The sequence below is a fragment of the Hypomesus transpacificus genome, unplaced genomic scaffold (genome assembly GCF_021917145.1).
Source record: "Hypomesus transpacificus isolate Combined female unplaced genomic scaffold, fHypTra1 scaffold_55, whole genome shotgun sequence".
NCBI classification, from domain to species: domain Eukaryota; kingdom Metazoa; phylum Chordata; class Actinopteri; order Osmeriformes; family Osmeridae; genus Hypomesus; species Hypomesus transpacificus.
The window spans coordinates 767,918-791,627 of record NW_025814032.1 but is presented as its reverse complement, the minus strand read 5'-3'; the positions used below and the strand labels follow the sequence as shown (position 1 = coordinate 791,627).

At 40.2% G+C, this 23,710-nt stretch overlaps 1 protein-coding gene across 2 annotated transcripts in view; it reads right to left on the bottom strand.

The window, feature by feature from the left end:
• pappaa (pregnancy-associated plasma protein A, pappalysin 1a) overlaps nucleotides 1–2,731 on the bottom strand; it is a 383,886-nt gene extending 381,155 nt beyond the window's left edge. For both annotated transcript variants that reach the window (XM_047017373.1, XM_047017374.1), the window contains exon 1: nucleotides 1,530–2,731. In XM_047017373.1, coding sequence (XP_046873329.1) covers nucleotides 1,530–1,917 — 388 coding nt within the window. In that variant the 5' untranslated portion in view covers nucleotides 1,918–2,731. The remainder of the gene's footprint in view (nucleotides 1–1,529) is intronic.
• Between the last annotated feature and the right edge of the window lie 20,979 nt (nucleotides 2,732–23,710).

Here is a 23,710-nt window from a genome sequence, read left to right as displayed (position 1 = left end):
AGCTGGGCAAAGAGAGAAACAGAGATATAGAGAGAGGGGAGGAAGAAAGAGAGCTGGGGAACGAGAGAGAGGGGGTTGGAAGGAGGGACACGCATTCTTGTTCGTGAATCTCCTCAACGTTGAGTGCTGAGAGCTCAGCCGGCTACGCAACTGCACCAGTGAAAGGCAATGAGTTGTGTCTGCTACGCTCCCTATTGGCAGCCTATGGGATCAAGTCAGAATTATAGGATATTTAATTTCACTGGCAGTGATGCTATTACCATTTACAAGCCGACTAAAATATATATTAATCGTTGTCTTACGTCTTATAATAATAGACTCGTGGTTTGTTCATACTGACGGACCGGAAAAATCATTATAACATTTAGGCCAACGAATTGCTGTCCTAGCATTCCCGCTAACATAGCCTACTAGGCTACAATATCAAGCTCTATAGCCTACATAAAAGTGGACTGTAGCCGACTGTGGTCAGTTTACGACAATACCTAAGATGTCTATAAAACAAAAATATCTGCTTTTCATGCGTTATTTAGGTTACAGTCTGCAAACGGTACACACACAAGCCTGTGGGTTAGTGAAAATTGTCTAGATTCCCCGACGCAACTACCGTCACATTAGTGCAACTTTGCTTAAGATTTTGACAACTCGATCACTGGATTTTGTGTCCGGTAAATTTAGCGGCGAATTTATGTTCTTCTTGGGAAGTCTATTGCTATTGCACCATGTGCAGCACCGGTAGCTGCTTCAGAATAAACCGCATAGGCTATTGCCGTGCTGTGACGTGTAGCTATTAAAACTTTCGGCATTACATCACAGTTTTAAAATAGCCATATAGGACAAAACTACGTATGATGACATCACCTATCAATCAAAAACATAACCCTCCTAAATACACATATAGCCGTATGATGGTAATCCATTTGCCATAGTGCATTAAGTGACAAAAGTTATAGGTTACACAATATGCATGAAACTGTAGACTTACTTAATAGGCCTATTATCATTGTACAGCCCTATTTAAATGACCCTAAATTATAAACTATGATCAAAGGTCTAGTGCTGCCCGGTGAGCGCACTAAAAATTACTTATGGTGCACTTCTCAAAGCATTACATCATTGCTTGTGTCCGTTTTCAGAACTCATTTTCAGCACACGTCTGTATTGTTTGGTAACTTTTAATAGTTTTTAAAGACAATTACCAGACAGCTTGAAAACCAAAATATGTATAGACTATACATCTAATGCAGCTTAAATTATAGCCTATATTTGGTCATTTATATCTAACCTATGTAGCCTAAACATAATTTGTAACTAAATCTTTATACTGTGCTGATTTATATTCGTCTACTAGCCTACCTACAGGCTATAAATGATAGAGGTATTAGACTATAACAATCATTCGGACTAAAGTCTAGGCTCCTGTAAAGATTTGTGGGCATAAAAATAATTAATGAATTTAGGCTGTCTGTGAACGAAAACTGAGATTCCGTTTCCATTCGGTTTGAAAAAGTGAGATTCGGATCGCATACCTGCAATCACCGTGGGGGATCGTTGACCTCCCTCTGGTTTGATCCACATCTCCAAAGTGAAATTTCCTCTGGGTATCTCCACGCCTGGTTTAAGCCGGAGCTGGTCACCCCTGCCGGTGAAATAGACAGGTTTTCCCCGACCCGGATAGTTATCCGCATGAGAAGAGCGCCGAAGCTGGCGAGGCACCCGTCTTTCCACGTCGGCCAAAGAACGTTTGCCCCGGGGCAGACGTGTGGCACAAGATCCTGGGAAATTGGCTCTCGCCTCCCTTACAAGCACCAAGTCCCTCTTGGATCTCTGTTTTCTTCGGACAGTCCCGCACTCTGATCCAAAACACAAGATGAGTATCACGAGGCATGGCAGCCAGGGAGAGGTCCAAAGTTTCATTTTCAGTATGGATAAGATGACAAAAATCTAAAAATAAATATTTGGATAACCAGCCTATAAAATTCGTTCGTCAACAATGTTCTTTGAGAGGTTCTCGAGTTGTTTTTCTGTTTTTATAGCCGCTGCAAAACCGTAGAATCGGTCTAAATAAACCCATAAAGCGATACTGTTATTCTTAAGCCACGACCCCCTTTCCTTTCACGTTTAAGCAAAAGTAAGACTACAGGACACATTCAAGGGACACAGGAGTTTTTGATTCATGCATGTGTTCCACGGTGCCTTTTCAATTGGTTTCATTTAGCCAAGTGATGACTAATAACTAATCAATCATAGAGGGGAATCCGCTTGATGCCCCCTCATCCCCCTTTGGTAGGAGTTAGGCTAAGTACAGAAGCCCAGTTTTCAGTCAAGCGCTTGTCACACCTTTTTTGTTTCCTTATCCTACCCGTAAAACAGCATACAAAAAACAACATATTGAAATCCAATGAAAAATGAGAGTAAACCGACCTGGCATATTTTATTACAGAAAAATAAAGAAATAATCCTCAACTTGATATTCAAAAGTTGTAATGCACAAAATTATCTTGTAAGGCAAGAGATAGCAGCAGAACGATCCTTATTGATTTCCCTGAAACGAAGAGACATTTGGAGAAAGAGCCAGAAATGGTTGTCCGTTTTAAGGAGCAGTTTCTCTGTAAGTCTTTTTGAGAGGGAGCAACTCATGTTTCGAACGTTCCGGGGCTGTTTTTTTCCTTCCTCAGCTGAAGTGGGAAGTCACAGGTAGCCTAGCTTACTCACTGACGGCTATTTTAAATAGCAGCTGATGGGACGCTGTTTACGGACTGAAAGGCATATGTGTATCCCTCTAGCGGCTACAATTCAAACAATCTAACACATTTTTAACACTTTCAACGTTTCTGTAATCAGACGGCCACATATAGCAGACGGCAAGCCCTCTATCAGCAGTCCCCCTTGCTCTCAGATTTATTTGTTATACTGTACATGTCCTACACAGTGTTATCTTTTTATTTTAGAAATCGCAAAGAATACAGAATGGTTTGGAAGGGAATCGTCTTTTAAGAGTGACGGGTCAACTTGTTTAACTCAAATTGGTTAAATACATCCTTTTCACTAGAGAAATACAAATGGTAATAGAAAAACATTTTTTATATGTTCTATAAAAAAAAAAGTTCTGAGTTCACTTCTGTAAATCGTTACATTTTGTGTGGTTGATCTCAGATTGTGATATTCAATCTTCCCACTTACAATACACACTGCATCCCTGCAAAATGTGGAGGTATTTTCCCACAACTAGTTGACAGGATTGAAATGTTTTACGATAGGTAACCATTAATGGCCCATCCTAAAGTTAGGAATGTCAATGTTTCCCTTTCAGTTATTCCATGGTTGTTTGGTGTTAAATGTACCAGCCTTGGCCAGCTGAAAATTGACACCTACCATAAAGTAAAAGGAAACATATCAAATATTTGCCTTGCTCTTCATACAATGTTGTGACTTAGCCAAAGCAAAGCCACATACTTCTCTTTGTGCCTGACGGAAAAATAACTTATGGTGGAGAGTAAAGCACGGGACCCGCTGAGAGCAGGTTTCAAGCAGACCACTAAGTGTTGAGCTGTCTTTCCCCAACCAAAGGAGACATTGAATTGGACTTGTGTCCAAAACCCCATACAGTATAGCTTTCTACCGCTCCTTCAAGATTTAATTGTCTGCTGATCTTTGTTGCCCTCGTGAACTCAGCCTGGTTCTGAGGTTGACCCTCAAAGATGTAGTTGAGGTCTCAGTTGATTGTTTAATAACAGTCAAGCTAGGACTGTGCGAGCATTGATGTGACGTGACATATTTTATTTGATACAATGTTGATAGCATCTTCAAACCCTTTTGACAATTGTCCTAATGTTTCATTTCATTTTGAAACCCACCTTTTGGAGGACATTTTACAGTGCAAGATAACATTAATCTATACTTTACATAGTTCAAGTTCAAGTCTTTTATTTGTCAGATGCACAGAACAACACAAGGTTAGACTGGGCACTAAAATTCTTAAGACAAGACAACGCAAGCACCTGGCATAACATAACATGTAAGTACACGGAACAAATTTACATCTATGCTGAGCTTAGATAAATGAACTTCCTAAATATACAGATAGCAATAAATAAACGACTATACTAACCCTAACACTAAAACTTCCTAACACCATTAACAGAAACACCATTAACAGAAATTAAACGTTTAGAAAACACTACATTGCCAAAAACAACAATGTACAACACTGCAGCATTAAGTGTCAACGCAGGGTAGGTAATGGTTGTTGAGAAGCACCTTGTCATTTTTGCTGAACTACACTTCACATCCTGATAGAAACCAATAAATCTTAAGGTTTGACAGCAAAATGAAACCAATCCAATATTAGTGGGCGTTGCAGGGCTGTAATAAACATGACCACTCGTTAGGTCAGACCGGCACTGATGATTGGATGGCATTCGGACCAAATGCAATGATTGGCCAGGCTTTTTGTCTGTCTAACTTCCTCCCGGCAGTAGTCAGGCAGTGCTTCAATCACATGTTTTGGAGGAGTGGCTTTGAAGGGAAGGGGCGAGATATTGGGATGGTTTGAATACTTTCAAACTTAAGCAAAAACTGCTAAATTCGCAAAATGTACCTACCCTGCCTTTAATCCACAACCAACAGCAATAACCCACAGCACAACAGCATTAATAAATACAAAACATTTGGCAAAACAACAACACATCCTACTTACTTCTCAGCTTGAAGGACCGATGGATCTCGGTGGCATTGCATTTCCGTTTTGGCACACCTCGTTTCAGTTATTTTATTCTTTAATTTTAAGTCAAAATATCCAAATCTTTCTTCATTAATAAAATATATATTCTGTACTTGAACCTGGCTCAAAATACTAGCTTTTTCTTTTTAGCAGATCTTTTCCGATTTTGAAATAAATCCCCAAAACGGAAACCAGCACCAGATTTCTTTGCTGACATCAATGACGGCATAGACCTATTATGAAGCCTAGAGCACAGCAAGCCACGCTACTGCGCAAGACCGGACAAGCCAGAAATTCAACATGGCGCTGACCGAATCTCAGTTTTTCAAGCCTCAATGTGCCACTGAGCACATTCCATTGAAAATAATGGGATGCTGTCTTTAAACAGCTTTGATGCTTGGACAGCCTGATGCATAAACAAACTAAGCACCTGCTTAGGGCCCCTCGCAGCCACCCCAAGAGTACTTGTAATATCTGACAAGAGCTTGATTTATTAGCTCACTAATATTACCTGTTAAATGTGCCTAAAAACGCCTAAACTGCATACCCAAAGTAAATTGACTGCTGTTCTTGAACCATTTGGAGTAGATGCATGTAAATTGACTCTTTTGAAAGCTGACACTGAAGTTATGTTCCTTGTTGTCAGGACCCCTGTCAGTCCTACTGGTGTTGATAAATAGAAGCTTGAACACAAGGAAAGTGAAAGTTTCTATTTCCGCCTAGATATTTTTTGAAAACACAGGCCTGAAGAGGCCTAGAGGTGGTAGGTATTAGCTGGAAGACAGAATTGGACCACAGGTTGAAGCCTTACCCAATTCAGATCAAAAGTCAAACATAATACCACAATATATTCATATTTGACACATGTTTTTATAAGAGTACATCCAGGTGTTTTCTAAAAGGGCCTTTTGGAGACTCCAGAATGACCCTTCTCACCAAGGTCAAATTCTTAGGATAAAAAGGTATAATTGGTATCTCTAATGAAAGGTGGTACTTAGAACTATCATATATAACAGCTAAATCCATCATTAGTATTACTGAAACACAAAAACTGAAGCATGAACACATTGGAGTGCTTTATCTGATTCCCAGGATTGGCACACAAAGAACACTGACATGTTGCGCAATCAACTTTTATTTTGAAGGCTCCACAAAACCTGGCATTTGGGGTATCGCCATTTACAGCTAGCGCTAAGCTACAAGGATAACTAGCTCATTTCAAGGCCAGTCGAAGCCAGTTAGAAAAAATCGTGTAGAGGGGGCGGAGGGGTGGGGGCAGGGGGGGGCAGGACGCACAGACCTGGTTGGCTTTAGAAGGCTGTCACCGGGGCATGGAAGCTCCTATTGGTCAGATCGATATGTCAATAGAAACCTCTGAGTGTAGCGGCCATTTTAAGACCATCCCCGCCTTCGAACTCGACCCATATTTCTTTCTATAAGCGATACTAACTTAGAGAATGAAAAATAATGAAGCAACAAGATCGTGGCTATGTGTGGATATAATTCATTGTTTGGACAACTACTCGACATGGTTTGATACTTTGGACCCTTGGGAATGTAAGCAGATAAGGTTTTTATGAGTTGTGTGCATACCTGGAACATTCCTAAGTAATCGTAGGTAAGTACAACTTTTTTCTCTGGCATTGTTGAAGGAACGGTCACCGGACAAAGACGTTGATGCTACTTTCTGTTGCGAGTTGAGCTTGAATTGGTTTATTTCAATGGAAGCACAAGAATCGTAGCTTTCCAACGAGGTATCATATGTGTAGCAGTCTAAAAAAGTTCGACTATTCTTTCGATTGAGTGCGTTTTCACTGAGGGAGGGGGCGCGACATTTCTGGCTCGCCGGCGAGCCAAGGATCCAGAACAGGTTAATAATTGACTGCTGCCCCTGTCAGATCTGGCGTCACGTAAAAAATGTATGCAACAAGAGCATATCCTCCAGGATTAGATAGATGTGTCAAACAAGTCTTTACTACACTCAGTAATGGTATATTCAACTTACACATTTGTTAGCTAGCTATTAGCAATCGTTAACAAAATATAACGGTAGCTACAACCCCAATTCCCAAAAAGTTGGGACACTGTGTAAAAAGTAAATAGAAACAAAATGCAATGAATCAAATCAAAACTCATGTTATTCACGATAGAACATAGAAATCATAACACATGTTTAAATGGAGGAAACCATATTTAGGAACAAATAAGGTAATTTTTAATTTGAAGGTTGCAACTTGTCTAAAAAAAGTTGGGACGGTGGCAATAAAAGGCTGGAAAAAATAAGTGTTACTAAAAAGAAACAGCTGGAGGAACATTTAGAAGTAAAATCTCTCAGAAGCAAAGACTGGCAGAGGTTCACCAATCTGCGACAACCTGCATCTACACATTATGGAACCATCCATCTTCAACCGTAGGTGAGGGTAGGAATGAAAATTGACCGGTAGATCGTTATTGAACCATTTCAGAATAATGTTCCTCAACGTAAAATTGCAAAGACTGAATCTCTCATCATCTACGGTACATAATATAGTAAAACTAATCTGAGAATCTGGACATATCTATGTGTTTCTATATCTATAGATATCTATATCTCAGTGTTTCCCCTAGGATTTTTTTTTGCAGTGGGGGCAGGTCAGGTTGCGTGAGCAGCTTAATGTAATAGTCTAATAGCTAATGTAATATTGCACATATTTTCGTCCTATTTCCCCTAAATATCAGCATGATCTAAATGGCATAAATGTTGCCAATTAATATTTGACGTAACAATTTATTGTAAATGCAGTGGCCTAGCCTACAGATTAAGGTAGGCCACTCGGAAGCATTTACACTGTCTGCTTCATTTGATCTTGATAGGCTAAGCATTCTGTAGCAAATAATAACAATATACCCACTATTTATTGATTAAAACTAGGCTACTTAAGCATAATAATGCACCAAAAATACAAACGTGAGCAAGGGCAGCAATCGCTATCGAATCAACAGACGTGCAATTTCGCTAGCAGGGGAAGAATACAAACAACTAAAATCACCAGTTAACTTCATTTAAAATTGCAAGAACTATAGACGAATACAATAACAGGCTTAAATGAACTGACAACATAAGTTATAAGACTTTCAATCTCAACTGCGCTGTGAAGCGCGTCTGTGCTATTCTCCGACATGCGCTCTAACAATCACGGCTGATAGACTGCCTAAAAGTTTGTACAGCTCTAATTCTGATACCGTGGCGGCATAAATGTAACCGTGGCGGGCCGTAAAATCAACATAGGGGAAACACTGTATCTCTATGTGTAAGGGACAAGGGGGAAAATAAATACTGCATGCCCGTGATCTTTGAGCCCTCAGGCGGCACTGCATGAAAAAAAGGCATGATTCTGTAAAGCAAATCACTGCATGGGCTTAGAAAAACCTCCAGGACTCATTGTCTGTGATCTAGGGATGCTCATAATTAACCGTGTAAACGTTAATCAACAATGCAAATGTTTATCGGTTAATTCTATTGGTTAAACAGTGTTGCCACTTTGCAACAATGTGTGCTATTGTTTATGCTGCAATTTAAAATCAACGCCTTATGGGGAAAAAAACTGTTGATGTATTTTAAGTGGGTGACAGACACTCGTCCATTTTACATTTTAAGCTTGTCGTTTAACGGTTAATGGTCATTAACGAGCGTGGGGTTTATGAGAATCCCTACTGGGAACACAGTTCGCTGTGCCATCCACAAATGCAGGTTAAAGCTCTATCATGCAAAGAAGAAGCCATATGTGAAAATTATCCAGAAACACTGCCATCTTCTCTGGGTTAGAGCAATTTATTATGGACTGAGGCAAGGTGGGAAAACTGTTCTGTGGTCAGACTACTTTAAAATGTCTAAGTATATTTGGAAACCATGGACGCCACGTCCTCTAGACTTGTTAGACATGTTATCAGCGCTCAGTTAAAAGGCCTCCATCTATGATGGTATGGGGGTGCATTAGTGTCTATAGAATGGACTGCTTGCACATCTGAAAAAAGTACTATCAATGCTGTAAGGTATATACAGGTTTTAGAGCAACATTTGATCCCTTCCAGACAACGTATTTTTCAGGCATACACACATATTTCAGCAAGACAATGCTAAACCATATACTGCATCTGTAGTAGAAGAGTCCGGGTGCTGAACTGGCCTGCCTGCACTCAAGACCTTTCCCCAGTTGAAAACATTTGGTGGATCATGAAACGAAAAACATGACAAAGAAGATCCAGAACCATTGAGCATCAAGAATCCTGTATCAGACACAAAAGGGATAACATTCCTCTACCACAACTCCAGCAACTGGGGCCTGTTCCATAAAGGCCACTCAAAAAAGGTGTGATTAAAATCCCAAACCTGACTTTAATTAACCTATCAAGTCAGTCGGGGATAAAGCGGTTCCATAAAGGCCAATTCTAGTTCACGCAATCCAACTAATCCACATCAGATTCAAGATAATTGCTGGTGCACCCTATAAGGATCTTATCAATCCACCACAGCAAAACGCAATGTTCATGAACGACAGGCTATGTAGGTCAAGGTCCTTTTCTACAGACCTTAATTAATTGATTAAAAAACATCTAAACACATCTAAATTGACTTTTTTTGACATACATTATCCAGTAGCCAAAGTTTTGTAATTTTTTTGTGGCGGGAAATCCATCCATAGATGTATGGATTTAGGTTTGTTTTGCAATTGTAGGCTACTGTTAATTATATGTAGCTATAAGAATTATACTGGGATCATTTAGACTGAGATATATGTAGCATCAGCCTAAACATTTGATATCACAAACTACCATATAAATTAAAAGTAGGCTCTGTAGGTTTGTATCTTTCTGAAATCATTGTTCATCATAGTTTAATGCATACATATATGTATTTTATTAAAGTTGATTTTCTATAAAGGTACATATTGAACTGATAGTGGTAAAAAAATAAAAAGCATCACGCCAGAAAGTCCATGGTGAGTCATTGTTTTCCCGTTGGGTCAGTGTTACCGGAACGTCTGGTTAAGCAACAAGCCTGACAGTTAGCCTTCCCCGGACCAGATTAATTTCGCTGCATAAGTTGCCATAGTTTGAACTACGTTGAGCTGGTTTTACGGAACCGAATGAGCTGGAAATGAGTCTGACTAACTGACATAAACCTGGCTTATTCAGTAATATCGCTTTATGGAACAGGGCGCTGCACAGTGGTAAACATGGTCTTGTGACAACTTTTTGGAGACGTGTTGCTGCTATCAAATTCAAAATGATCTTATTTAAAAAATATATTTTTTATCGATTTTCTATGTTGTATTGTGAATGGAATATGGGTTTATGAGATTTGCAAATCATTGTATTCTGTTTTTTATTTTAATTTACACAGCGTCCCAACTTTTGGGGAATTGGGGTTGAAGTAGGTTAAGATGATCAATACATTAACATTTAGTCATTTCGCAGATGCTCTTATCCAGAGCGTCTGTACTTACTGTAAGTTCTTACTTACAGTAAGTACAGGGACATTCTCCCTGAGGCATGTATGGTGAAGTGCCTTGCCCAAGGACACAACGGTATTTGGCACAGCCGGAAATCAAACCAACAACCTTCTGATTAACAGCCCGACTCCCTAACCGCTCAGCCATCCAACCCGACCCCAATACATAATATTAAACTAAATCGATACAGAAACATACCTTAAAGGGGTAATTTACTGATTTTATAGGGTATTTCACACTGTTCCTTAAGGTCTCCGAATAGGGTATGTAACATTGGTTGGCCTGAAATTTACCCTAATGCACCCTGTGAAATAGCCCTGGAATAAAACAAGAGGTTTTCTCCCTTTTATGGTATGCTCATGAATATATAGATGAGCGCTAATTGATTGGTTTACAACAAATGAAGCTACGGCGCAAAGACGAAACACGGCCAACAGCATTCACTGAAACATTGAAGGTGGAGCCTTGAAATACAAAGTACAAATAAATCTATTGTGTCTACACAACACTGTTTTCAACAGATTGACTAGATATAATTTGAAATGATAACGTTAGTTGTTTCCACTTCTGTTGTCGAAGCAAACGGGATGAAATTAGGTGGGTATCGTTACAGCTTCGCAACCAAACTATCGTGATTCAACTCAGCTCTTGATCAACTCAGCTCAACTCAGATCTTGCTGAAAAGTAAAATAAAAAATATCCTGACAAAGATTTGGACAAACATGCATCATGAATTGTAGATTTACATGACAACACAGGTTATTTATTCGAATGAAACACTGTCAGGAACATGAAATAATGTTAGCCCCATTGCCAATAAACTAAATCACACATTCTAGCTCTACCTATGTTAGATACAGGATACGTCAGCATTGTTAATAACTGTTAGCTACAAAATCATACTACAGCTTGCGGTTGTGAATACTGTTGGAACAGCACCTCTTTTCAGCAACAGCGCGTTAGCAAACCCTTCTTTAAATTAGGTTTTCAAAACTGGTGGATTGTAATTAAAAGGCCAATAAACTAAATCATCACACATTCTAGCTCTACCTATGTTAGATACAGGATACGTCAGCATTGTTAAAACTGTTAGCTACAAAATCCTACTTACAGCTTGCGGTTGTGAATACAGTTGGAACAGCACCTCTTTTCAGCAACAGCGCGTTAGCAAACCCTTCTTTAAATTAGGTTTTCAAAACTGGTGGATTGTATTTCCCGTGGAAGTACACAGAGCATCGCGCAGCTAAACTAGTGTCTGAGATCTACACGAACCATGAGATTAGGGCGTGACAAAGGTACAGACCAGAGCCAAATAGGGTGGAGCCATCAGATGTTTTTAAACGGACCGTTTTCACCTGGATAGTGAAAGATATTTATTACAGAATAATAAATGTACAATGTTTGGAGCTTGGACCCCAACGCCCGAATAGAATCCCCCGCGGAGTCCAGACACTGGTGGCGGTGGCACAGCCAACGACCAATCGAGGCGAAGATGGAGACAGGAACCGGGTGGCGACGGGGAGGTGGAGGGTCGCGCACTTGACGGCATGAACGAACTACACAGGGAGAGAATCGTATCTAAAGGCTGGATCATATGACGCCATGTATTGTAGGCGGGAGCGCTAATCAACCTGAACCCCAGTGACCGCCCGACCCGGGAACGGGGGAAGGTAGGGCGTTCCTAGCGGGGGGAGTGAGTAGTGTACACTAAGAGTGAGCCCGAGTGCAGGGATCGGTCTTGCCTGACTGAACTTGCGCTATGCTTAATTTCTTAAACAGTTAAAGTAAAAACATTTTTAAAAGAGTATTCTTCAATCTATAAAATAAAATCACTGGCCACGTCTTCATAGTCAAATGTGACTGCCGTTTTATAGTCTTCTATGAAGGCAGCTGCGAGAATATTTGAGTTGAATGTCTTCCTTCTCCAACAGTTTTGCCACCAAAACGTCCGGTTCGAGTACTTTAGTCAGTCGGTCGAGCTTTAGTAAGGTACAAACCACAGGGTCCTTTAGTACGATTTTGGTTATTCCACTTTTAAACTTGACACAAAGCATTGCTTGGATTTGCGTTGTTATGTCTTTTGTTCGACAAAATGCGGCGCGTGTTTTATATCTTTTCATTAAAGTCTCAAAGTTCACACTGGTTAATTGGTGATTTAATGGACAAAGATGTATTATGGTAACCTCCGCTATAACTATCTTTCCGTGTCTTGTTTCAATGTCATAAATGATGGGTGCTGCTTCAGCATCGTGTTCTTCCAACATAGTAAAGGTCGACTGAGCTGGGATCGGTCTTGCCTGACTGAACTTGCGCAATGCTTCATTTGTGTAAAACTTGGAATTTGAGTGAGACTGCGTCTTGTTTTGACGTTAGCCTCTGAGTCACAGATACGGCTCGCCCACTGCCACTGGCAGTGTGTAGTAGTAGGCTACAGTACTGTCTTCAATGCCACAGCTTTGACTAAACGTTATTATGTCTTATTACACGGCTGTTCTTAATGCTGTTGAATAATCCATTCACTTGAATGGGGCTTCCCTCTCATATTTGACCATTGCCATGCATATTTGACCGCTGTCAAGGGAAGTGGCCTTTTTGCCTCGGATTCATGTCTTTCGTAGCACTCCGCAAGTAGTCCGGTAACTTTTCAACCCCAGCGTACTCTGTTGCTTAGCGACGTCAGCTGATTTGACGCCTAAAGAATGTTCAACGTCCTTGGCGAACTATTCCTCTGCTGATCAACAATACGAATGGTAACAAATACATCGTAAAAAGACACACTGTGTTAAGTTATTTTTGTTAGCAAGTAGCCGTGTAATAAGCGGGATCATGTATAGAACGCCGGTCATTACTGGGAAAATAAGAGCGTTTTGAACCATGTCTCATTTTCAAAAATGAGGTATCGTTGTATTCCCTGGATCAAGACGAGTTCAACTCGTGACATCATACCCAATTATATAGATTCTCCGCCATTTTGAATGTTAAGGAAAAGCGTTTTTTCACGACTCCTCCTACAATTGTTGTCGAATCTTCTTCAAAATTGCCTCAGATGACCTTCAGACCAAGCCTCACAAAAGTTATCATATGGATTTTTGATTTTCGAAATTGTTTGTTAGTTACAGCCAATCAAATTGATGTGGCCACCATTTTGATTGAATGAATATAACGTTTTCTCGCTAACTTCCTATAAAGTTGTCCAATCTTCACCAAATTTGGCACAGATCATCTTCAAACCAAGCCACAGAAAAAACTTCACATGTTTTTTTGATTTTCTAAACCTTTTGACTGGAACAGCCAATCAAATTCATCAACCAAGCCACCATTAAAGAAGTGAGGTCTTATCTCAGCACCTCTTTACTGCATTGACATCAAATTTGGTATAAGGACTAGGGACCCTGTTCTAAAGAGGTCCAATAGGTCATGTCATTTCACCTCTAGGTGGCGGTGCAATAAGCAAACATTTTGCACCAATTATCTTTTGATTTTCGAAACTGTTTTTCCCGTAAAGCTGATCAAAGTCGGCGATGATGCCGTCAAAACAGGAAGTGAGATCATATCTCAGGAAATATTTGCTGAATTGACATCAAACTTGGTAAAGGTACTCGGGACCCTGTTCCAAAGAGGTCTAACCGCTAGGGGCAATCCCGTGTCTGACACATGTTACAGTTTTTCTCCATTGTTTTGGCTAAATTCTTGAAACAGAAATTACATTCTCAAAACTCCACGTGCTTTTAGCAAAATAGCCTATATGATTCAGCACAACTACATAGATCACCTTCAAAAGGTCATATTTCACCCAAAACAGTTAACTCGTGCTTCAAAACCAAATCATTTTCTCATATAAATAGTCAGTGCCCCCAAAATGAAAAGTTCCTTCTCGATTGCTCATCTCTCGAGAAAAAAGAGGACATTCTCAAACCTTTAAATACATTTGCCAAAATAACCCAGATGGTTCAGCAAAACACCATGGAACACCTGCAAAGGGTCATCTCTTTCCTAATACAGACAACTTATCAGTCAAAACTAAATCCTTTTCTCATACAAATAGTCAGTGGCCCCAAAATGAAAAGTCCCTTTGGCATTGTGTAAACACTGCAGGTGAAAATGTTTAGATGTTTTGTCAGTATGGCAGTGGACCTTCGAAATATCCCTCATGTGCCCTGTGCTAAAGTTACTGTAGTAGATGTTTTCTTTCTAGAATACAATGTGTCTCAATCTACATTTACATTTATTCATTTAGCAGATGCTTTTATCCAAAGCGACTTCCAAGAGAGCTTTACAAGAGTGCATAGGTCACTGATCATAACAACGCGATAGCCCCAAACATTTCGGGTAGCCAAAACATGAAGCATACATTGTGAAAAACCCAAATACAGTAAGTGCCAAAGAGAAGAACCATAAGAGCACGTAGCCAAACAAGTTACAACTAAACAACATGAACCTCAAAAGTGCAAGAGTGTACCTGTAGAAAAGCAAGCAACAATACTGTAATGTATGCTTCATGTTTTGGCTAACCACAATGTTTTTGGGGCTATCTCGTTGTTTAGGATCATTGACCTATGCACTTTTGTAAAGCTCTCTCTTGGAAGTCGCTTTGGATAAAAGCGTCTGCTAAATGAATACATGTAAAATGTAAATGTGTATCAAACAGAAAAAATATAACAGTAATTCAAGAGTAGCCTACAAGGTTTCACATCACGTATTGCACTTACACTGCCATGGAAATTGTTACTGTAATTGCCATACATCATGGTTACTGTAACAGGAAATGTGTACAGCACAATATACTGTCATACAATACTAAGCACATCAAAACTAACATTATGTATAACCTACACTAGTAGTATGAGAAACCACAGTAAGTTTCAGGCAAGTTACACTTTCCTAGTTAGAGGTAGCAGGGGCATTACAGTAAGCCTGGCATGAAATGCACCTTCTCTATTGTCTGTTCTGTATATCCCAGCATCAAATGATTCCTATTGTACACTGAGGGGACTAGTATGAGTAACCGCGGTACTTTTTAGGCACGTGACCCCTTCCTAGTCAGAGTTGCAGAGGGTGCATTTCATGGCAAGAAGGAAACACATACAGTAAGAAAGTAAAGCAAAGCTGGAGTTTCACTAGTTGTCGTCCTCACTCTCCTGCTCATCCTCGCGCTCCTGTCTGTCTGGACACAGATTTAATTGACATCACATCTGATGTTCTCCCTTGCGATGCAACAGGGAAAGAATCGTTGTGCATGCCTCAACAGTCACCTACACTGATCTGCTGTGACATCACAAGCAGCATCCATTGTCTGGAGCAGGGAGCTCTGGTTTTGAGCCCGATGCTCATAAACCCTCCACCTCCATGCAGAAAAAACCTCCTGGATAGGACTAAGGAATGGGGAGTCAGGTGATATGAGCACCATTAGCATTCTTTGATGGGCAGTGAACCCTGATGAGTGGGCGACGGTGGAAGCATACATTGTCCCACACAATGACAAATGTAAGAAAGTGAGGCCCTACCAAACCCCTCTCATGTAGAGGGATAAAATTGGAGTGCAGGCGGTCCAAGGACACCAGGAGTGTCTGGGTATTGTATGGGCCAAGACTGGGAATGTTGGTGACTACACCATTCTCTGAAATGGCAGCACAAACAGTAATGTTTCCCCCGAGCTGGCCTGGGGACAAGCTCTATATATTTGATGGAAGCATTTATACTCCTGCATAGTTCCTGTCAGCTAACTAAACTTACTGTGTGATTGGTGATCGGATGTGTCCCCTTGTTTAGTAAAGTTCTAGTTGCACCTGACAATGACTGTAAGCAGATGATCAGAGAGATCCATATTACAGTATATACCATGATGTTTTTCATGGTATTATGTGCCTGAAAGATTTTTACAGTGGAGTGAACTATTGTGCAGGTGATGATGAACACAAGGAAATTATGCCAATATATTTTGCAGAGAACAACTACTTGACTGAGAAACAACAGTCAGTTTAGACCAGCAAGATATTTTCAATTGATAGTTGGCCTAATTGAAGGCAAGTATAGTTAACCATTTCAAAGATGTGCTAAATCATTTGAAATGTGTGCAAACTGTAGGCAATTGCACTTGTCATTTACAAGGTTGTGCTAATACAAGTGCCCAGCGGTTTGAAAGTTTGGACGCATTGTTTTGAGAATGTCATTTTCTGTCTCGTGAAATGAGCCAAAGCAATGGAGAAAAACTGTAACTTGTGATACCAGATGAATTGATGCGGCCACCATTTTACGTTAAAAAAAGTTTTTTCCCTATTCCTCCAACAAAATTGATCGAATATTCGCCAAATTGGGCACAGATTATTTTCGGACCACGATCACCTTGACATGTCAAAATAGGACTGAATTACAGCTGTTTAAACTTGGGCCAAATCTGACAACCACTGTTTTACACAGTAACTGAACACATTCATTTCCAGCTCTGAGAGTAGCTCACTACCCTTATGGAAGAAAAATATATATTGCAGTATAATGGAAAATATCGTGTGATATATTAGGCAATATATGTCCATATATGGGATGTAATATTTATATTGTACGGAAATACATGGGATAATATATTGATGATAAATATATAACTAATACATTATAAACTATAATATATATTCATGTAATATATAGCAATATATTGCAGAATACAGCAATGATTGCCGTTTTCCATATATTGCAACATATTCAACATGAATATATAATAGATGTGTTTATATATCCCAAAATATATGCAATTTTTTATCTATAAATACTACCATAATGTATTCCGATTTATATGGGAAAATGTATTGTTAATATATGTAAAGATATATTGTCACATGTATGTTTAATATATGGTAGAATATATTTGAATTATATGTAAAAAAATATAGCTGCAAGCAGCAATGGCGGATTCCTCCTTCAAAATGGCAAAATATTGTAAAATTGACATAATAGATAGTTACACCGGGATTACCCAGAAAACCAAAAACTTTTGTCTGGAGTTGAACCTGGAACCCTTCGTTTACCAGCACAACCTCTCACCTAATTGAGCCATTCCAAGATCTAGATTATGCAGTGTTCAGTTACTGAATAATAAAATAAGACGTTTCTCCTATGGCAATCATGGTCACATTTGGTCCAAGCTCGAACAGCTCAAATTCAGTCATATTTTCACATATTAAGGAGAAACTTTGCAGGGTACTTCAGGCGGAAGTCACTGGGCGGAAGTTACTCCCGAGTCATTGTAATGATTCGTTCAAAATGAACGAATCATTCACGAACGACACATCACTAAAGTCCCTCAATAAGAGTCATTGTTTTCCTGGAGGAAACTATCATCAGGTCCAGTAAATCATTCCTAAGTATCGTTTTACTCCCGGAACAAGTTCGTCTTTAGCCATTTCTTGAAAGTGGCGATTGATTGTAAAACCGATTTTTCCATGTCATAGTTGAAAAATGACAGTTTGGTGTGTAAAATAGACATACAGTGAACCTCAAAGTCCATTGAAACCTCTTTCCTATCAAACTTTCACTTCTCACTACTACTGTATTTTGAAACTGCAACTTGCAAACGCTAGCTTTTGAAACACTTCTTTCAAATAGATAATTTAGACAGGCTTTAGCAATAAGCTAGGCTGCTATTCATTTTCTTACTAGAATACAGAAGTATCGCTTGCCCAACTTGGAAAGCAGGGGATACCCTACGAAGGAGGGGACGTTATTGGAACTTTGCATAACGTTCCCTAAAAGTTATTTAAATGTGACTAACGTCCCGAACCTTTACCGAACATTGGGGACGTTTTTACAACGTTCTCATTTGGTTCTGAACGTACTTATTTGAAAGTATCCTGTATGACTTTATGGAGACGTTCCATGTTCGTTATTTTGTGGTCACACCGCAAACATTACAAATATGACATTTGGGACTTTTAAAGAACGTCCCCATGTAGTTCCCTGATAGTCACATGGGGACGTTCTGTGTATGACATTGGGGGAACGTTGTTTTGGTTATTTGATGGTCACATACAACTTTTGCTATATTCACGTGCGTCGTACAATTTAAACCAAAACGAGGCTATTACGAGATGGACGGAAGATCTTGGTAGCTTTTTTATGGTAGATGTGAAAGCTTACGGTAAATAGGTTTATACTAATAACATGTGTCATCGGAACACGTACTAAAATCAAAATAAGCATCGGCAAATTATTTATTCTAATCTTTGTGCTCTATTTCAAACTTTGCAGATACGTCGGCTCATTGTCGGCTTATCGCTGGCTGTTTGAGCAAGAACGTTCCATAATGAGCAGCCAGAGTCGCTCACTTTTTAAACCGTCATTTATCTTCACATTAGAAGGAGCAGTATTAGGTAAGTAAATGGAAGTAGAAAAATATCAAAACGTTTTGCGAAAAGTATTGCTTGTAGCTTATGCCTACAACAATGTGTACATTTACTGTAATTAGCTAGGTTTGAGTGAACTCTAGGCTATAGCTAGCGCAAGGGACCCCAACCGGCTACAGTACAGTAGGCTAGCTCTTGACACACTGGTCAGAAATGTTAAAGGGATGTAGCAGCTAATAGAGCAAAATAAACATATACATGTTATGTCAAAGCGTTGTATTGTAATAAGTAACTAGGCATACATACATATAGGCTAACACATTCTGGTTTAACAGTAATGTCTGAATTTTTTTCTTCAAATTTCGGCAGTCGGAGGGCGGCGGAGACCAAATAAGATGCAGAACTGTAGGCAAAACTTATGTTTCTCTGTTCCGTTGTTCTCTCTTTTCTGTGTTGGAGTTCTTTTAAAAGCTTCATGGCATCAACATCCAGTCTGATAATAAAAGATCATTAACTTGAATTGTGTCTCTTCATTTTAATACCCACACACGAAAATCAGGTTGAATCAAGTAGCTACAGTACTGCTAAAAGCCCATGTTGGTCTCCTTATATTTCAATCAAAGTTGATGTTGCCAATACGTGTTCATTTTCTATAAAGATTAAGCAATATTGTTCCAATATTGGTTCTGGTAACGGGATAAGGACCGAATACACGTTATAGGTTGGTCCCCTGTCACTAATAGGTTCTGCAAAGGTTAGCATTGATACAGAGGAAAGGTCCTATAATGGTTCCCTAAACGTTCCCTGAACGTCCTGAAAGGCCCCGAAATAACGTCCTCCCACCCTTTAAGGAACTCCACATTGAGACCAATATGGGACGTTCTGGGAAGGTTATAAGGCGACGTCCTTTACACCAACGGGAACGTTCTGGGAACGTACAATTTCTAGCTGGGATATCACCTAATTTTTTCTCCCCCAGCAGAAAGGGTCCTCTGAGAGAGGAATTGGTGGAGCACCACGGAACTTGGTAACCTCCTCCTCAGCTTTAGCATAGGCAGAGATAGGCTGCTGAGCTGTTGCACTAGGGAAAGTATTCCCCAGCAGATTCTCCAACAAAGAGGATGGAGCTCTTCTCTTATGCTGGGGACACACTAAACAATTCTTTTGATCTTATAAGATCTTCAAACTTTGAGAGACCACACACATCTTCGAACTGTGAGACCCCACACACATGAAGACAAAAATCCTAGATTTAGCCGTTTTGCTCCTACAGAGTGTGGGGGGCCATGATTTGACAAAGACAGCACACCACACATACCCCCTTTCCACCAAAGTGAACCGGGAGCTAGTTCGGAGCTGGTGCTAGAGCCAGTTCGGAGCTGGTTCAAGAACGGAGCTTACTAAGAACCGGTTTGCTTTTCCTCGGGCGAGAGCCACCACAGAGCCACGTCATTACGTCACTGTATACGTCTCATATTTCCCAGCAAAACGCTAGCGCGGTAGCGCCAAACACAACATCAACAATGGCGGACGTTTCGTTGCTGTTGTTGCTCATGGTTTTGCGAACCTACATCGGCATCCAAACACGGCGCATCCGACGTGTTTGTTCAAATCGCCATTTGTATAGACCAATTATCACCCTACGTCACACAACTGTCAAGCAGTCTCAACTGCGCATGTCGGTTGTAAAAGACGAACTTCTCCCTGATCTATTACACTTGGAGTGTTGATCAGGTCATCATATATCTCTGGCCACTGGATTGCAGGGCTTGATATTAACTTTTTGAGGCTCTTGGCCTTTGGACAAATACATTTACGTTTCACTTGTCTATGCACAAAATTCACTTGAACCCGATACCCTTAAATAGCCTGACCAAGTGATCGGCCAAAACTAGCCTGGCTAACGGAGGTCGCTTTCTCAAGCAAATGACGAATTAAACAGGCTTGGTAAAAAAAATCGGAGATGCTGGCTATCTTCATCAGGCTCGTATCTACATTAGGCAGTCCTCCCTGACGTTTCTGGTGTGAAATTGAGTGAATCACAACATTGTGCACACTGCAGTGAGCGAGTCTGACTGAGGCTCACGTCAAAACAGTGTAACGGGGACGCAGTCATTAAAAATGCTATCCTTTCCCGGTTTTCTGCAGCCACATTGCTCGCGCATCCCGAATGTTTACATTACAATCAAGAATAATAAAAGTCAGAGCAAATTTACAAATTAGCAGTTTCATCAATAAAAGAAGCATTTCAGCAACTACACTGCCCCATTCTCGATACATTTTCATTCTGATTCTGATTTACAAGTACCGTTTAGCTGAAATATGAATTATAAAAACTTTGAGCAATGGCGGCCAAAGCGTTTTGTTGGTCACGGTAACCCCGCCCCAAGCGGTTCTTTATTGGTTTGTAAACTAGACCAGCTCCGAAGTGGTGCTCGTTGCGAACCATGTACAAACCACGTACAAACCACTTTTCCGGTTCCCAGTCTGTCGAAAGAGGAAGAACTGGTTCGCGATTAGGCACCGGCTCCGAACCGGCACCCAAAATGCGTTGGTGGAAAAGGGGTAACAGAAACAGATTTCCAACCAGTGTCCCAACTGTTAACACAAGAAATCTCGCAAAATCTGTAGAGACTTAAGAATAAGCATGGCGGACGATATGCAGGAAGAGAATTGAGATAGTTTGGAATGATTTTCACAGAAAATTAACGGAAAAAAAGAAAAGGGTTTGCTGTTGCCACAAATCAATTCCATTTAACTTTGTGCTGCGTGACTCTGTTCGTAATGCTTCCGTCTTCTCTCAGCTTGCTTTCTGATTGGATATCGTTTCATTTCACGTGATAAACTCGCCGTTTGTCTTCGGGGTTCCCCCACACATCAGGATTTCTGATCGCAAATATTTAACATGTTGAATATTTGGGATTCGCGATCGGGGCGCCTCCGACGTCCTTCCGAGTAGATTCGGTCACTCTCGACACACCTCACACCAAGGGAACATCTAATAAAATAATCTGTAGAACCATCAAGATAATCGGGACGTTACCTAGGATTGTCGAAAGGGGCAGGACGTTACCTAGGATTGTCAAAAGCGGCAAAATCGTCCCGATTATCCTGTAGTGTGTCCCCAGCATTAGGAGGAGAGGGGCATTGCAAAGAGGGGGAAGCTCTTCTCTTGGGAGGGGAGGAGCTTTGGTTCTGCTCATCTGTGGGGTAGGTGCCCTCTGTGTTGTGTTTGCTTTCATCTTCTTCCACTCTTACCTGTTGCTGTAGGTAAACACAATTAGAACAGATCACCACAGTAGCCTCATTTTACATTGCCATATAATGTCAATATCTACAATCCTAACCATATAAGAAATAATACAACAAATAAAATTAAACAAGTCAAACCACAAATTAGGCTACCTCTGTTCAATATTGTGTTGTATTATGCCTTAAGTAAAGCCTGGGGCCCGTTCGTCGTAAGGGTTGAAGCTAAGGTAATCAATTGTCCCTTTAGCCCAGTAACATTAGAGAGCTAACTGAGAAGCACAAATATCGGTTCGTCGACGGCTGATCCGCATCCAAATCATGTGGGTAATTTCAATCAAGCTAAACTTATCAGGGCAAGTGCACGAGCATATCTTACTTCAAAAGTCAGGAAAGGTCGATCACCAAAACCGTGATTTTCTAACTATATAATGGCGGAAAAGACGAAAGAGAGAGCGGTGATATTCTTGCCATCTGAGCAAACTATTATAATGAGTCTCTACGAAGAAAATAAGCATATTATCATGGCTAAGTCAAACGCTGCCAGAGCAAGACAGGCAGCTTGGCAAAAAAAATCGCCAATAAACTAAATGCGTATTTTGGTAAAATGTACAGGCTCATCTTTAGTGCCTTAGTACCCAAATCAATCAGATCACATTTCTTTAAATGTGCCTGCTGGCAGTAGGCTTAATGGAAATTAATCATCGAATGAGATGTTGCTGGCGAAAATAATGATATCAACTCTTTCAGAATAAGTATAAAAACAAGGCCAAAGAGTATCTAACGAATGAATACGAATTCATAGACACTTATGAGGATATATGTAGGCCTACTGAAAGCACTTACAGTGCCCTCCAAAAGTATTGGAACAGTGAGGCCAATTCCTTTATTTTTGCTGTAGACTGAAAACATTTGGGCTTGACATCAAACGATGAATGTGAAACCAGAGATCAACGTTTCAGCTTTTATTTCCAGGTATTTACATCAGGATCTGATGCACAAATGAGAAAATATCACCTTTTTGTTCGAACCCACCCATTTGTCACGTGAGCAAAAGTATTGGAACATGTGACTGACAGGTGTGTTTTGTTGCCCAGGTGTGTCCTATTACATACATTATTCAATCAATAAATACCACTGAATGTCTACACTCAGGTTCAGATTGGGTAAGATAGGTTTTGTCTATGCAGACTGTATTCAGAGGTGAAAACAACATGAAAACCAGAGCGCTGTCTTTGGGTGAAAAACAAGCAATTGTGAGTCTTAGAGAAGATGGAAAATCAATCAGAGCCATTGCAGAAACATTGGCCATAGCCAGTACAACCATTTGGAATGTCCTGAAGAAGAAGAAAACTACTGGTGTACTAAGTAACAGACGTCGAACAGGTAGACCAAGGAAAACATCAGCAGTTGATGACAGAAACATTGTAAGAGCTGTAAAGAAAGACCCTAAAACAACTGTTAGTGAGATCAGCAACAACCTCCAGATGGCAGGAGTGAAGGTATCACTATCTACTGTTCGCAGAAGACTTCATGAACAAAAGTACAAGGGCTACACCAGAAGATGCAAACCACTCATTAGCAAGAAGAATAGGAAGGCCAGGCTGGAATTTGCCAAAAAGTACAGAGATGAACCTCAAAAATTCTGGGACAAAGTTTTATGGACTGATGAGACAAAGATTAACTTTTACCAAAGTGATGGAAAGGCTAAAGTTTGGAGAAAGAAAGGAACTGCTCATGATCCCAAACACACAAGCTCATCTGTGAAACACGGTGGAGGTAATGTCATGGCTTGGGCTTGCATGGCTTCTTCTGGGACGGGCTCATTAATCTTCATTGAGGATGTAACACATGATGGCAGCAGCAAAATGAACTCGGAAGTCTACAGAAACATTTTGTCTGCCAATTTAAGG